Source organism: Rhinopithecus roxellana, chromosome 3 (genome assembly GCF_007565055.1).
Source record: "Rhinopithecus roxellana isolate Shanxi Qingling chromosome 3, ASM756505v1, whole genome shotgun sequence".
NCBI lineage: Eukaryota > Metazoa > Chordata > Mammalia > Primates > Cercopithecidae > Rhinopithecus > Rhinopithecus roxellana.
This window is the reverse complement of record NC_044551.1, coordinates 175070394-175087297: the sequence shown is the minus strand read 5'-3', so window position 1 is coordinate 175087297 and position 16904 is coordinate 175070394. Positions and strand designations below refer to the sequence as shown.

At 48.3% G+C, this 16904-nt stretch overlaps 1 protein-coding gene across 2 annotated transcripts in view; it reads left to right on the top strand.

The window, feature by feature from the left end:
* The first annotated feature begins 11416 nt into the window (after nucleotides 1-11416).
* Nucleotides 11417-16904, top strand: part of KCNIP1 (potassium voltage-gated channel interacting protein 1) — a 397622-nt gene continuing 392134 nt past the window's right edge. Inside the window, exon 1 of one of the 2 annotated variants that reach the window (XM_010364878.2) lies at nucleotides 11417-11890. In XM_010364878.2, coding sequence (XP_010363180.1) covers nucleotides 11803-11890 — 88 coding nt within the window. In that variant the 5' untranslated portion in view covers nucleotides 11417-11802. The remainder of the gene's footprint in view (nucleotides 11891-16904) is intronic. The other variant, XM_010364876.2, reaches the window with a different exon arrangement.

The window sequence follows — 16904 nt, the reverse complement described above, 5'->3', positions numbered from 1 at the left end:
TTGACCTCATCATGAGGCCTTTCTTCACCCTTTCTTGGTAGGTAGCCTTGAAGGTGTTAGGGGATGGTCTGTTGTCTGGCTGTGAACAGCAGGGTCAGCTCTTATATTCTCCATAAATGGATCCCTGGGGACAAGACCCAGACAGGTGGGGGCACAGGGGAAGAAAACATAAAAGCCAAAGGGACTGGGCCCCTGGCTAATTACCCCTTTACTGTGACTAATTACCCCTTTACTGTGGACCTTAGTGCCACAAAGGATTAGGGGTCATTTGTGACAATGCATGTTGTAAAATGTAAAATGCAAGTGACCACAAATCTGAAAGCAGTATAGAACTTTGGTTAAAATAATGCAGGCTCTCCGCTGGCATTACTATCGTTGTTGGGAGAGTCTGGTGCACTGTTCAAGGGCTTTTCTGTGCTATCCTCAGGGTGCCCCAGGTTTGTCTCTGTTTAGCACAAAATATCCTGTGTCCCTGGAAACCCCTTAGTCCTAAGAAAACCAGGGCAGTTGGTCACCCCCCTGTTCAATGCAGGCATCAGTTCCACTAGGTAGGGAGTCTTAGCTGCATTTTAAAGGTAAGGAAATAAAGACTTAATGGGTTGGAATAACTGGGTTATGTGCACATACCTAATGAATGGTTACACAAACAACTTCAAGTCAAATATTAGACCTGTTGTATTCCTAAAATCCCTGTGACTCTTTGCAATAACTTGAAGCCAGCCTCCCTCTCCTCTTTTCTAAGCCCTCTTTACCTTTGTGTGTCCTCTGACAGCTGTTGTTTATCAAGGCAACCATCATGATTCCTACCTCAAAGCGTGCTTTGAATTCTCCTCCCGTAGGCTCCAAAACCCTTATTATCCAGATTCAGTATTGCTCTAAACTAGGAAATGTCCTGAATAGACCCAGATTTCAAGCATGTTCAGGTGGATTTGTTTAACAGAGTGTGGCTACTGGAACATCTGGAGCCCAAAGTACACAGGAGGCAGGAGGGAGCCTACTTTCCTGAAGAGAGGGACGGGCCAACTGTCCAACAGTGAGGCGGTGGGCATCCTTTCCTTTGGAAAACAAAAAGTATCTGAGACAGAGGTCAGTCAATTCAGAAGCTATTTTGCTAAAGTTGTGGATCATAACCCATGACAGAGCCTCAAAAGGTACTGAGAACATGTGTCTGAGGTGGCTGGGTTACAGCTTGGTTTTACGTGTTTGAGGAGGACTGCAGACATCAATCAATACATGTGAGGTGGGACAACTTGAGGGATGGGGAATGGCTTACAGGCCATGGGTGGATTCAAAGATTTCCTAGTTGGCAATTGGTTGAGAGTTAAGTTATTATCTAAAGACTCGGAATCAGGCCGGGCGCGGTGGCTCAAGCCTGTAATCCCAGCACTTTGGGAGGCCGAGACGGGCGGATCACGAGGTCAGAAGATCGAGACCATCCTGGCGAACACGGTGAAACCCCGTCTCTACTAAAAAAATACAAAAATCTGGCCGGGCGAGGTGGCGGGCGCCTGTAGTCCCAGCTACTCTGGAGGCTGAGGCAGGAGAATGGCGTAAACCCGGGAGGCGGAGCTTGCAGTGAGCTGAGATCCGGCCACTGCACTCCAGCCCGGGTGACAGAGCGAGACTCCGTCTCAAAAAAAAAAAAAAAAAAAAAGACTCGGAATCAATAGAAATGGTGTCTGGGTTAAGATAAGGGGTTGTAGAGACCAAGGTTCTTATTACATAGATGAAGTCTCATTGGTGGCTGTCCCAGAGGCAATAGATGACAAATGTTTCTTATTCAGACCCTGAAAAGGTATTTCTCAGCCAATCTCTTCTGGACCAGAAAAAGATCCAGGAAAGAAAAGGGATTCTCTACAGAATGTAAAATTTCCCCACAAGAGACAGTTTGTAGGGTCATTTCAAAAGATGTCAAAGAAATATATTTTAGAGTAAAATACTTCGGCTTATTTCAGGGCCTGCTGTCTGTCATGTGATGCTATGTTAGAGTCAGGTTGGAATTTGGTATCTTATTGTTCTGGAGAGTCTCTTCTGTCCGTCTTAGGGTCTCTATTTTGATGTTTAATGGGTCAGTTGTGTGCCTGAACTCTAAAGGGAGGAGGGTATAATAAGGCATGTCCAACAGCTCCCCTGACTGCTTGTTGCGGTCTGAACTAGTTTTTCAGGTTTAGTTGGGTCCCCTTGGCTGAGACGAAGCTTCATTCAGTGAGTTGGTGGGGCTTAGAATTTTATTTTTGGCTTACGCTTTTAACATACACTTTCAGAGCCACTACTGAAAGGCGCATGCCACCCTAAGCACTAGGGATAGCGTAGAGGAACACAGCCCAAGTCCCTGCTGTTGGAGCGTGCAGGCTAGTAGGGAAGCAGACACTAGGCAGACAAATATATATAACAGAGAGGCAGGGAGTGGCACTTACTCTGAGGAAAGATAAACCGGGGAAGGACTAGACAGTGGCAGAGTGCCTTTCTAATGCATGTTGGAGAGACCCTCTGTGGATGTGATGTTTGAGCAAAGAGCTCAATAAAGTGTGAATCAGCTTGGCTAGGGATAGAATGTTCCAGGCTAAGGAAGAACAATGCAGAGGCCCTACATCTGGAGCATGCTTGGCCTGTGTGAAGAGCAACAAGAAGGTCAGAAGGGCTGGAAGGGAGTGAGGGACGGGAGAGATGTGAGGATGGAGAGGCAACTGGGACCTGGTCACCCAGGGCTTTGTGGGTCCCAGTAAGAATGTCGGATTTTGTTGGAATGGCAATGGGAGGTCACTGGAGGTCTTGGGGTAGGAGAAGGATGTGAAGGTTGGTGCGGGGATAAAAGAGATCAGGCTCTACTCTCAGCCCCCCTGCCCAACCCTCAGCCTTTCAGCCATGGAGGTGATGTCTTCATCAGTTCCAGGGCTGTGATGTCTCTATGGCCAGTTAGCTGAGACTCTGGGACCCAGAAGACAGGACTTGGAATGGGAGGCTCCATTAGCAGCTTCTCTCTGATCCCTTCCCCTGGGAAGGGATCTTCTTCCATGTTCTGCCTTCTTCCATGTCCGTCTGTTACTCCAGGACCAGAGAACTTTTGTCTGATTATCATAGTCTCTACAAGCTCTCCATGGCCAGCACTGTGTTGGGACTTGAGGAGGGTGGAGTCCATTCACTATTCTGTGAGATGAACTTGCCTGACATGGTGCTTGGCACTTAGTAGGTACACAGACACAAGTTCCCTTCCTCCACAACTACATAAAATGATTGCCCTTGTCAGTCAGGAGACCAAGAAAGATGTCTTTTAGGGAAGGAGGTGGGGAGCTTCGTTCTCTCCAGCTGCTGAATAGGCTTGAGGACTCCGTCTCTATGTACTCAGAAGCCATGGTTGTGTGTTTCTAAATGTCACTTATTCATTCCTCCAGTTAACTTTCTTACTCCTCTTCTGTCCTGGGCTTTGTGCCAGACACTAGGGTAGCAGGATGAAAAGGTCATAGTCTCTGTTCTTAGAATTACTTGGAGGACTTATTAAAATACAGATTCCAAGGCCCATGCCCAGAGGCTAGTTTTCTGAGCAGGCCCAGGACTCAGCATTTTACCAGGTTCCCAGGCAATTGTGAAGCTTGCTGAAATTTGAGAGTCAGTCCTCCAAGCGTCTGGGCATGGGCCCTAAAATCCACATTTTTGGTAACTCCTGTAAGTAATTATGATTTAAATAAACTGTATTAGTTTCCTGTGGCTGCTGTCACGAATTACCCCAAATTGGGTAGCTTAAAGCAACAGAGATTTTTTCTGTCATGGTCCTGAAGGGCAAAAATCCAAAATCAGGTGGTATTCCCTCCCGAGGCTCTTGGGGAAATTCTGATTCTGGTGGCTCCAGGGATTTTTTGACTTGTAGTTTCACCACTTTCATTTCTGCCTCTGTGTTCACATTGCTATCTCCTCCTTTGTCTGCCTTATCTTCTGTTTCTTGTAAGGACACTTGTCATTGGATTTAGGGACTAGCCAGATAATCCAGGATGATCTCATTATTGCAAGATGCTTGATTACTTTGCAAAGACTCCTTTTTCAAATAAGTCACCATGTTCACAAGTTGCAAGACATGAACATGTCTTTCTGGGAGCCACCATTCAATCCACTACAAGGACCCTGGACCATACTTTGAGAAAAACTTGCGTGTGCCTTGTAGGAAATGGGCTGATCAGAGAGACACTAAGGAGGCAGAAGTAACAGGAGCTGTCAATGGGCAAGCTGGGTGGAAGAGGATAAGGAAGAGTTGCTAATGGCTCCCACTGTTCTGACCTGGGGGCTCTGGGACATTGATGATGCAGTTCCTGGAGACAGAGGGTGTGGAAAAAGCCAGCTGGGCCATTTGGAAAGAGCAGAGCCCTGAGCACCTGGAACACAGGTCAGATATATTTTGATGGGAAAGTGACAGAAAAGTAGCATCGACAATCGATTTGCATCTAGGAATTGGGATCCCTGCCCTAATCTCTCTCCTTTATGCAGCTGTGTCCTGCTTTTCATGACTCTAGAAAGCAGAGGGGAAAGTGGATGTAAGATATAGATTAGTCTGTCTTGTAGGGTTTTCTCTTGGTCCCGTTGTGGGACCAGCCAGTGTCCACACCTGTGGCCTTTGGTATCCAATTTAAAGTAGTTCTTCTCTTTCCACGATCACACAGTAAAGGAGCCCCTGTAGTGCTCCAGGACTGAGTCTAGTTTTTAGCATAGCATGCAACAAGAGCAGAAAAGGCAGAACTGGGAAGGACATGTCAACGGGCAGCAGTGAGGTGGTATAAAGACCCTGGGCATTTGGAGGCAACAGAAAGAGAAAGGTCTGCTTCAAGGACCAACTTGGCCTCTTCCCATCTCTGCCCTGGCAGCACCAGCAGCTGCACATTGGCCCTTCTTACTACTTCCATGGCAAAACCGAGGTTGCTCTACCTCGCCTGCTGACACAGCTGAGTGCAGAGTGCATCTAGACCCCAACATGAGGTGCCCTTCTCTCAGAACAAACGAGCCTTCGAAACTCCAGCAAACAGTGCTGATGAATTGCCCTTGGCTTCTTAGGCATCATTTTCTCGTAATTATAATGGGAAGAAGACATGGACCCCCACTGAGAACGGGGAGCTAGCCTGCCCCTAGAGCAAGGCAGAATCCCTCTCTGAGGACCACACTCAAGCAGAACGGATTTTTCTAATACTTAGAGAAGAAACAAAATCTGATTTAATTCTTAGGAAATTGCTTTTTTTAACCCACCTGTGTAAGCTTGTATTTAAATGCTAATATATTTGGCCTGCCGGGATGCCACATTTATTTTCTTCCTTAGCAGCAACAAAAATCATTTATTTATGAGAATTCTAGCTCCTTCCTGCTCTCCTGAGTTCCTCATCTTCATTTCCATCTACCAGCTGGATATTTGTCTTCCGAAGACGTACAAAATCTGTAACCGTCTCCCTCCCCAGACCGGATTCTCTTTATACCTTTCCTGTTTCTGTTTCCAGAACTACTGATGACTTTTGCCTCCCTCTGCTTCCCCCGTGCCTTCCTCCAATCAGTCATTAATCACACTGCTCAACCTTCCTCCCACCGGGACAAATAACATCACTTGCCTAAGCCTCCATTTCCTCATCTATAAAATGGGTTTAATAAATACTAATACCTACTTCATGAGCTTGTTACAAGACTAGGATGAGCTAATCCAAATAAAAAACCCAGAACAGCATCTGGCAACAGCGTAACACATCACAGTGATATTTCTGTAATGATTGTGACAATGATCATGACCCCCGTGGAACCTGCCCCTTTCCTCTTTGTGGTTTTTCTATCAGCTGACCAGCAAACTCTGGGATACCCCTCTCCTGCTCATTAGAAAACACAGACCAGACACGCTTCATTTCATCAGGATTTTTGCTACCTGAAATTCTCTACCTTATGAATCTGTTTGTTTGTGGTCTGAGTACCCCCTCCCCTGCTCAGCCTGTAAAATGCAACTTCCATGAAGCAAGGGATTTTCTTTTTTATTATTATTATTATACTTCATGTTCTAGGGTGCATGTGCACGACGTGCAGGTTTGTTACATATATATACATGTGCCATGCTGGTGTGCTGCACCCGTTAACTCGTCATTTACATTAGGTATATCTCCTAATGCTATCCCTCCCCCCCGCCACCCCACAGCAAGCCCCGGTGTGTGTGTGATGTTCCCCTTCCTGTGTCCAAGGGATCTTACTGTTCAATTCCCACCTTGAGTGAGAACATGCAGTGCTTGGTTTTCTGTTCTGAGGCAAGGGATTTTCTTATTTACCAACATATCCCTAATGGCTGGCACATAGTAGGTGTCGGGTAAATATTTGCTGAATGAACACATGAGGAGAAAAAGGCTCTAGGGTTTTAGGAAGGAAGACATCTAGACGGCAGTGGTTTTTAAGTCCTTCACACTCAGGTTTCAGGGCTCCCTTCTCTGCTCTGCTCATTTCTGCTTTGCTAGCAGCCCTGTGACAAGCTCTGTCACTATGCCGGGAGAGAGATGCAGGCTGGAAGAAGAGAGTGTTTTTTGAGTTCACTTCTGCCTGCATCTACAAGGCAATAGTTCTTGACCCCGGCATCAAATACGTTCCAGCTGCAGCAGCTGGTTGCAGTTTGTAGTGTTTTTCTTTCTTTAACTCCCAGAATGAAGCTCATTACACAACCTCAGGACATCAGCATCAGCCAGCAGGCACTGCCTCTGCAGAAGTCTAGGGCTCAGCCTCACTGGGCCCCTTTGCTGAAGTTCTAGGTCCAGGGGATTCCAGCCTCGATTTCCTTTGCCCTCTACTCACCCCAACCCAGCTCTAAGAGTGGTAGCTGCTTCCTGCAGTTCCTACCTCTATGATTCCTCAGTGTTCCTTTTAGCCTCCTGCAGTCCTCCACTGTTAGCTTAACAAGTCTTTATGTGAGATTCTCTCTGTTAAACTGGCTGCTGTGGTCTCTTTCTCCTGGCTGGACAGTGACTGATCCCTTGTCTAGTCATTTCCTGCCTCCCCTCCCACGCTATAACTCTGGCCTTAGAGGGAATTCTTTCCAGAACAAATATCTTCAATCTCTCTCCACGATGCATCCAGAGACTGAGAGTGTACGATTATGATAGACAGCTACTAACTTCTTCCAATATCGAGGCGAAATATACCTCTCTAACACTGTGAGTCACTTTAATTCTGAGCCCTGGTGAGATATCAAACAAGGTTTTGTAAATTTTAGAGTCAAATGTCAAATGATCTTGGATTCAAATTCAGCTTCAGTTGTGTGACCATCAAGAAGTTACCTTCCCTCTCTGGGCCTCTGTTTCCTCACCTATAGAATAGATAATATCATAATAGCTACATCATAGGGCTATAATAAAGATTTAAGGTATGTACGTACTTAGAACAGTCGCCTGCATGGGGAAGAAACTTGGTGAATGAAGCTATCATTATCATTATTGAGGAGGACAGCCTTTCAACCTTCTGAAGGACAGAGTGTCTTCTCTTAGCCTTGCACTCAAAGTCGGAGCACTTTCCCAGGCCCAGACACCAGCTGGAGCCCCCATCTGCCTGTCCTACTTCCGCCTGGAACTGGGGTGTGAAGATTCCCATAAACGTTTCAGGTGGAGAGAAAACTCTGACTTCCCAAGTTCCTTTGGATAACGCACATCTGTGACCCAGAGGCTGACTAACACATGGCTGCTGATGGTCTCATTTCTTGGGTCTCAGGTGCTACGTAAATCCTCTTCCCTGTTCCTTATTTACAGAATAGCACATTCCTTGCGCAGAGCACGATTCTCTCCTGTACTCTCCTATCATGCACCGCATACTGGCAGACCTTGCCTTCCTTTGCTGGGAATGTTCTTGGCACACTGAGTCCCTTGCCCATGTGTTGGGGGATATTGCTGTGTGGTGTTTTGGATACTGCTGACCCTCTCTGGGCCTGACTTATTTGTCCAAGGCTGAGAGTTCAAACACATGATGCCTTGCAGAGATCAGAGGAGAATCCAAAATGCCTACTGCTGGGAGAGATAAACGTAATTTCCAACAATTAAAAAGTCTCACCTGCACAGCCTCTATTTATTTTCACCTTCCTTTTTCTGTGCTTGCTTGGTTTCCACCTCTGTGAGTTCTTTTCCACTCACCACAGCTTCAGTGATCTCAATCTTCTCTTCCTCTTCTGGAATTCTCTACTCCTCCCTTGACAAAAGTTGTTTTATAATGGCTTCATGTGAGGACAACGATCCCATCTCACACGTTCTTTGGAGCCCTCCACAGCATTTGCCTGGGACTGGGCACATAGTAGGTGTTCAGGACTCCAGACTGATAGAGAATGTTTCTTGTCTAGTCACATAGATGGTAGGGGGCTGTTTTGGGGATGGGGCAGGAATGGCATCAGCATCAATAGTAGGAGAGGTAGGAGCAGCAGCAATAACCTTTGCCATTGACATAATAACCTCTGCCATGTACTATACCAGCCACTATATTAAGCACATTAATTTCATTTAAACTTTCCCTAGACCCTATGAGTCAGGGATTATTATTCCCATTTTACAGAAGAAAAAACTGAGGCTCGGTGAGGCTAACCTGTTTGTTCAATGGCTGCTGAGTTGAGCTCAACCCTAGGATTGAGCTCAGGGCTGTCTTTGGCCTTTGCGCTTGTTATTCTCACAGCCTTAATATTCTTCCCCCCAGAGAGCTGTAAGGCTGGTTTGGGTCTCTGCTCAAATGTCATTTTAATAGAAGCCTTCCCCAGTGGTTCTATCTGAAATCAGAGTTCCCATTACTCTATCCATTTGATTAGTTTTCTTTTTCTTTAAAGCACTCTCTCTTGTACGGAGACATATTTGTTGACTGTTTTTGTCCCTGGACCACATGAATATAATGTCAATAAGCCCAGGGACTTTGTGTGTTCTATCCACCACTGTATCCTCAGCACCTGGAGCAGAGTCCATGATAATGGTATACTTTCCATAGGCATGTGTAGGATAAACAAGTGAGTCAGTAAATACCTGGTGCAAAGATCTGTGCTCTTATCCATTACACATCTGGCTTGGAGGAGCTATGGGATGTTCATAGGATTTGCCAGAGCAAACAACATATGCTTTTGTTTCTTTCCCAATATATAGTCAAATGTTGGGATTCCTGAACTGGGGCCCAAATGCAGATCCACCCTGGGCATCTCTTATCATCCCTGAACAGAGGCTGCTGACAGTCTCGTGGCAGTCATTCCTCCAGCAGGATTCCTGACTAGATTTCCAGGCCGAAGACTGAGTTCTGGATCACCTAATATCACTACTGTCACAGCCTTTCTTCCTTTGGCTTCTCAATTTTTAGTCTTACCCTGTCTGATGGGATGGAAGAGAGGAGCAACTGGGCATAGCTGAGAGTCCTATGTCCTGCAAAGTGAACTCACCTATTCAGAGGACAGTATTATTTTTGGTAAAATGATCAGATGGGTCCCACACCCTCCCTTCCAAACTTTCTGTCTCTGATCTTTCTCCTCCGTGGTGCCCAGGTTGTCTGCTCTTTGCCCACTCCTTGCCTGCCAGGTCGTGCTCCATGATCTTCTTAACACCTACCTGCCTCATGCCTCAATTCCACTAAGATTCTACAAAGTGAAAGAAATTAGTTAGATAAACTGATTCTCAACAAGGACTGAGTGTCTCATGGTGAATCCCCTCCTCTGTAAGTCCATGAGAGCTCTGACCTTGTCTCAATTGTCTGGCTCAACCCTTTCTGCACCCTGGGTGCTCAGCTCTTTCCTACACACTGGGAGCTCAGTAAATACTGGATAAGTGAATGAGTGAATCAAAGGCTAAGTGCCTTTAACATTCCCGGACACCATGTGCCTTTTATCTGGGACTTTCAACTCTTTTTTTTTTTTTTTTTTTTTTTGAGACGGAGTCTCGCTCTGTCGCCCAGGCTGGAGTGCAGTGGCCGGATCTCAGCTCACTGCAAGCTCCGCCTCCCGGGTTTACGCCATTCTCCTGCCTCAGCCTCCCGAGTAGCTGGGACTACAGGCGCCCACCACCTCACCCGGCTAGTTTCTTGTATTTTTTTTAGAGACAGGGTTTCACTGTGTTAGCCAGGATGGTCTCGATCTGCTGACCTCGTGATCCGCCCATCTCGGCCTCCCAAAGTGCTGGGATTACAGGCTTGAGCAGGCAGACAGTGAATAACACGGCAATTTCAAGCCCTAAGACATCCAGCACAATGGGGTATTTCCTGCCAGAGCTACTTCTGTTTTATATGCTCTGACTCCTACCATGCTGACAAGGCTTGAGGGTTTTGGGGCTTTGAAAAGGCTCTGAGTTTGCAGACTGTCTCTCAGGCCTCTTTTCAGAGCTGAAATTTGTTGATGACCACTCTAAGGGCTGATATTTCTTTCTTGAAGATTCACTTCCACAATGATTCCCAGAACATGGGGTAAAAATCAGACCTGATACATGAGTTCTGGCTTATCTGGCATTTTATAAACTGGCAGTCTCCATTCTCTGTCTCTTAAGCAACTGATTCCTCTTGAACATCCCGGAGAAGCAGATCAAAGGGAGACAGTTGGGGCAGAAGAAGAGAGTTTCCAGTGCATAGCCTTATTCAGATGAAGGTGTTTCATATCTGCTGTTCACAAGTAGCCACACTACATTCACAGATGTGCCCATGGCCAGGGACCACAAGGACTTTCTGAAGAAAGCAAAGCAGGATTGTTTTGGGGGAGGTTCACACCCAGTGAAGAGGGTAGGATGAGATGTCCCTGCCACCAAGGTCCCTTCCAACTCACGCAGCCTAGGGTACTGAATGGCAGCCAGGTTTTTTGTGGAGCAATAGCTGGACTTGCAGTTTCACTGTTAAGAGTGTTGCATTGTATTCTAATTATATGAAACTCGGTCATTCCTTTATGACATTTCTGAGGAATACTATCTCAATCAAGAAAAGCCCTAATTGCACTCCTTTCTTATCCCAGTGAGAGAGCAGATTCGTGACTGCTCCACAGGGGTGGAGGCTGGAATTCAGTAGTCTGACTTTGAGTCGGGGATACCTGGAGCAGGAGGTGGTCAGGGGCATTGTCCTTTCCAAGTCAGGAAGGCAGACAGCACCTGCTGTTGGGGCCAAGGTTACTGGACAGGCTGCGTGGGCTCTGTCTGTCTGTCTGATGTTCACAGGCCGGCTCCCCGGAGGCCCCACACTCAGCCCAGCTTCTCTGAGATGCAAACCAGGCCACTCTGAGGCTGCCTGCAAACTTTCTGCTGAGCGCTGACAGCCACTTCCTGCGCTGCGGGGAGTTCTTCCAGATCCTGATCAAGGCACAGAGAATTGATCTATCAGATTAACCAGGAAGGAAAGAGTGGGAGAGCGAGTGTGGGAGACTGTGGGGCTGAGTGTTTTCTGCGTAGCAGTCCCCTCCCTTCTGACTTGAGTATTAATTGCTACATTACTGCTGCCATGTAAGAAAGACAGTCAGCAAAGCCTGGGAGAGCTCCAGCTCCTCCCTCCTTGCTCTGCTCAGCTTTACTCTCCTCCTCGGTTCCCTTGGAGTACCTTGTGCCCCGGCAGTGCTGTCCTGGCCCTGGCATCCTGAGGTCCTCCCGTGGCGAGGACTTAAGTGGACAGCAGGAGTGGGTGGAGAGAGGGAGGGAGAGTTTGCCCTGCAGGCTCTCTGGATGCAGAAGCCAGACTCGCTGCAGAGGCAGCTGTGCTGTTCCCGGAGCCTAGCTTTGGGGGTGCATCCGTCACTCAGGGTTCACCCAGGCAGGCTCCAAGTTCCTGGGGTGCACAAGGTGGGTGCTGTCCCTTCTGGGTGCTGACAGCCGAGCCTGGCTCCCCTCCACCACCATGAGCGGCTGCTCCAAAAGATGCAAGCTCGGGTTCGTGAAATTTGCCCAGACCATCTTTAAGCTCATCACTGGGACCCTCAGCAAAGGTATGGAAACTGGCCTTGCCCCTGCTTTCTGTCTTGATACGACCTGGCTGGTCGTATTGCCTCGGTGTGGTGAGCGTGGCCATTCTGGTGCAGCCAGGTCTTGGAAAAGGCTGGGGAAATTGGTGGCTGGGATTCGAGGTTGCTGACAACCTGGGTCCTGGCTCTGAGTAGGCAGGCACCCAGCCAGGGAACTCAGCTGGCTGTAATTGCCTGGAACTTTGGAAATGGAGTTGGTGGTGTGTGGCTGATAGGTTACAGGCGGGCAGAGGGACAGAACCCTTTCCAGAGCATTGGAAGTGGCTTAGCGTGACTGGAGTTTCAAGAAGTTATCCACAGAGGGTTGTATTTTGTTGATAAAAGAGAGATTTGATGCAGTGGGTTGTGAGTAATTCTGCAGAACAGAGACGCTTGAGGGGGCCAGCGGGAGGTGGTGATGGACCGGAATCTGCTTTGCACTGGTGGATTCAAGAAACTGGATCAGCTCTGCACCTCAGGTGCCAAGAGCTTCCTCTCATAGGGTTCCAGGGTCTCGTGCTTCTGGGGCTTCATTCATCGTTCTGCTTTCTTGGATCCCTGTCCCTCCACATTTCATGCCTATGTCCATGCCTGTCTTTTCTGCTTCTCCAAGAACTGGGGTGGCAGGTGGTTTGCAGGAGTGACTGTCTGGGCAGACCAGAAAGTGTGGCTATGGAACAGAATTAGGGCTGCAGCCCCAGATGGGCCCACAGCCGGGAGGCAGAAAGAAGGCTAACTCCTCAGGGCCTGGCCCTGTGTCTTAAACCCCATTTTACACTCGGCACCAGGGAAGGTGAGGCCCTCGGAGGGATCTGGCCAACTTTCTGGAGATGATGTCAAGGGAGAGCAGCAGCGTGATGTGGTTCCACTGGCTGAAAAAATGTCTTTAAATATTCATGCTGTCTTTCAGGAAGAGTCTTTTGGGGGCTGGGGGGAGAGGCACTGGAAGCAGCCGGCAGAATATTCAAGGAAGGAGCCCACAAACCTTTGATGGGTTTTTGAAAAATAACAGTGAGCGCAGAGACAGACTATGTGCAGCCAGATCTCATGACATGGCTCAGGTGCCTGCTGCCTAGTGGGTCTGGTCGGGTGTATGTTGTGTGGCATGTGTGAGTGGTGGGAATGATGGGATTCTGTTTATCTCCTTACTTGGGAGGCTCTGACCTTCCTGTTATTTCCCTACCATCCTTCTGAAATGGGGCACTGCTCCTCCAAGATACCCAGGTGGGCTGAGCCCCCATTGTGGAGGGCCAGGCTGCCTGGCAGAATGACTGGAGGCCAGAAGTGGGGTGAACAGGAGGTTAATGGGTATAGCTGTAGTTGCTCTCAGTGGCTTTACCTCCTGGAGAAGGAGAAAGCAAAGGGGTTAGGAAATTTCACAAAGTTTCCCCATTCAATCCTCAGAGACAACTGGAAGGTTTTCTTTCCACATTACAGAGAGCAGGACCTAAGAGGGTGATGGGTGTGAGGCAGCATCCTGTCGCAGCCTCTTATGGAGGGCTTGTCCCCACCTGCAGTCTAGTGGCGACCCAGACCCCACACACAGATGCTCCCTGGATGTCACACTGAGTGCCGAGATAGGGGGATCATGGGGGTTTCCCGTAAGTGCAGCAGAAAGAGCTTTGGCCTAAGGAAACCTGGATCTCAACTCTGATTCTGCTACCTGGGCAAGTCACAATCTCTCTGAGCCTCAGTTTCTTCATCTGTAAAACGAGTCCATTACCTCCAGCCTGTCTACCTCCTAGCACTGGTGCAAAGATCCAGCGGCACCTAGCCATGGAATCCCTTTGTGGAGTGTGTTGCCATGACTAGTTATGAGGGTGGGGTCAGGGCTGAGATGAACATGGGTCTGCAGAGAGAGACCCCAACCCATTCCCCTGGCAGGACCAGGGTCAGAGCTCCTCAGTTGCTCCTGACTCACTCCTGCAGGTGAGTCTGTACTTCCCAAGCAGCACCAAAAGAGGAATGAGAGCACAGAAGGCCATTATGCAGCAAGAGGGGTGACTGAAAAAGCAAGCTGGCAAAGGAGAGAGCATGGGCAAAGAACTCTGTGTGCATGTGTATTTGAGAGAGAGAGACAGAGACAGGGACAGAAACAGAGCGAGGGTAGATGGCCACTTGAATAAATGATCAGGAAGATATTTTCTTCTGCATACTTGCCTGTGTTCATTCGTTCAGAGTTTATTTATTGAGCACCTACTCTGTGCCATGCTTACTGCAAGACAACAGACATGTGAATGAATAAGACACAAGCCCTCCATCAAGAGGGCTTGTCCCCACCTACAGATGGGTACCCAGGCCTCACATGCAGATACTCCCTGGAAGGAGTGCTGAGATGGGGGGACCATGGGGGTCAACAAGCATAGAGAAGAGATGTCTGGGGCAGGCTAAGGGGCACCTCTAAAAAGTGACATCTAAGCTGAGACGAAGAGAGGCAGGACTGAGAAGGTGGGAGGAGGCCGAAGCTGGAAGAGGGAGGAGCATCAGAGTGTTGGCCTCTGCAGAGGAAACAGCTGGCGGGTCAGGACAGCTCCCTCTCTCTGCTCAGAATCCCAGAAACTAAGATCCTTGTGACACAGAAGGGACTCCATGGGGACCTGGCCTTGCTGTGACCTGCTGCAGTAGAGCCTTTCCTGCCGCCAGGGCTCAGAGAGGCAGCCCATGGCAGGCACTGGGGCAGGATTGTATCCGTGTTCTTTGCTTCAGCTCCGCAGAGAGGACCAAGTGTTTACACAGCCCCGGCTCTGCGCCAGGCATGTGCTGGGTGACTGGTGTTCTACCCAATCCAGGTGTTTGCTAAATATTTGTTAAATAGTGAGGAACATGGGAGCAGGGCCAGGCTGGGAGCAGGGTAGCTGAGAAAGGCCTGCAGAGAGTCCAGAAAACGGCTTTCTCATGTTTACACCTCCCCTAGGTGGGTTTAGATTCGACCCTATGTGGATACATTATCCACATAGGGTCGAATGCTTAGTGATTTCTGGTTTTAATTTGATTTCACTTATTCATTATTCATTGCACTGAGTTCTAGATTTGCAGTAATCCAACTCTCAGGAGAAGGATTTTTCTTTGTCCATTGCAGAACTGAGGAATGCAAAGAATGTGTTGGACCAGGTACCTGCTAGTCCTACGGCAATTTACTGTTTCTTAACAGCCTTACAAATACCTGGGGAACAAGGAGGGTCCAGGACCACCCTCCCTGTCCTGCCTGTTCCTAACCCTTGGCCACCTTCTGCCATGCCAGCAATCCTTCTTGCCATTGGTCTAAGAAGCCAGCTCGCCCAGATTTCTCATCAGTGCTTATTGCAGAGATAAACTGCTCATGTCCACCTGCTCACATATCTCATCAACCTTGAACTTTCCTTCCTACCCCAGTCATAATTTATGATCTGTGTTCCTTTTAGGAACATGTTTGCTAAAGGCTGTCTTCCCCACTAGACTTCAGCTCCATGAAGGCAAGACTGTGTGCATTTTTTTTTTTTTTTTTTTTTGCTTACCACTGGAGCCAGAACTACTAGTATGATGCCCAGAATGGAGTATGTGTGTTACTGTGTTAAATGAATGAAAGAGCACTGCACGGCACAGACACCAGCCATCAGCCTGAGAAGCCACCTGGTGCAGGAGCTTTCTAGGAAGCACTATGCAACACCAGTCCCACAGGTGCTCAGCAAACGCTCTCTGAACTCTGTTTAGCTTCAGCCCCAGCCTCCAGCCTGTGTGAGCCTCCAGCCACATAAAACATTCAGGCTCTGTCTGAGCTTGTGTAGTGTCTAGGGAAGGGCATTAAGATTGTTCCCAGAAGGAAAGGCTAGGTTGGCAGGCCTCTGGCATCCCCACTCCCACCCCTCCGGCTCTATTTTTATTTGTTTTGTTGACTGGATTTCTCCCAAATTTAAAGAATCTCTTTGGCATTAAAAAAATTTGCAAACCACGAATGCAGTGAGAAGCACAGTTGGTTTCTAGACTGAGACATCCCTGAACGCTGCACACTGGCTCAGAAGCCTCGGACTGGGTCTCTCACCTCCCTGGCATTTAGTTTCCTCGTCTGTAAAATGGAATTATAATACCCTTCTGATGGGGTTGAATGAGATTGTGTAGATAAAGCTCCCTGCCTATTAGGTGCTCAGTAGTGTTGACGGATCCGACTACTGTTATTAGCTGATATTCTCATGGTTGAGAGCCCCTCCGGGCTGGGACTCCCTCTCACTCACTTCTTGTTTTCTCAGCACCAGGCACAGATTCTGAGAGCAACATCTCATGAACACTTTGTGAGAGCCTATGGCCTTGTCAGTTACTGCATGACTTTATTTATTTATTTATTTTGAGGCAGGGTCTCACTGTTCCCCAGGCTGAGTGCAGTGATGCAATTGTGGCTCACTGCAGCCTCAACTTCCTGGGCTCAAGCAATCCTCCCACCTCAGCCTCCCAAATATTTGTGCCACCACAACCAGCTAATTTTTGAATGTTTGTAAAGACAGGGTCTCACTATGTTGCCCAGGTTGATCTCAAACTCCCAACTCAAGAGACCCTCCCACCTTGGCCTCCCGAAGTGCTGGGATTACAGGCATGAGCCACCACATCCGACCACTGGATGACTTTAGACCACTGCTTCCCCTCTGCTGAACTTCTTTTCTTAAGGGCCTGCCCAGAGCCATCTCTCTCACCTGATTCCTTATTAGGAGTTAAAAGCCTGATTCCCAGAGTCAGGCCCCTGCCTGCTGTTTAACCTAGGAGAAGCTCAGCTCCTGGCTGGGGTGCTTCGTGAAATCAGGGGTCTGGGGAACCTGCCTCTTCCTCTTTCTGCACAGTCAGCTCCCCACCCCCCTCACAGACTTCCTGGGGGCCTCTGGCAGGAGCCAGAAGTTGTGCAGGCTCCATTCTGGCTGGGGAGGTTTAAACTCATCTCCTTCTGCACACCGGGAACAAATGTTACCCCAGGCGCAGATGACAGAGCCAAAGTGAGCAGAAGGGAAGAATCCAATCCAGGAGAGCTTCTAGTGTC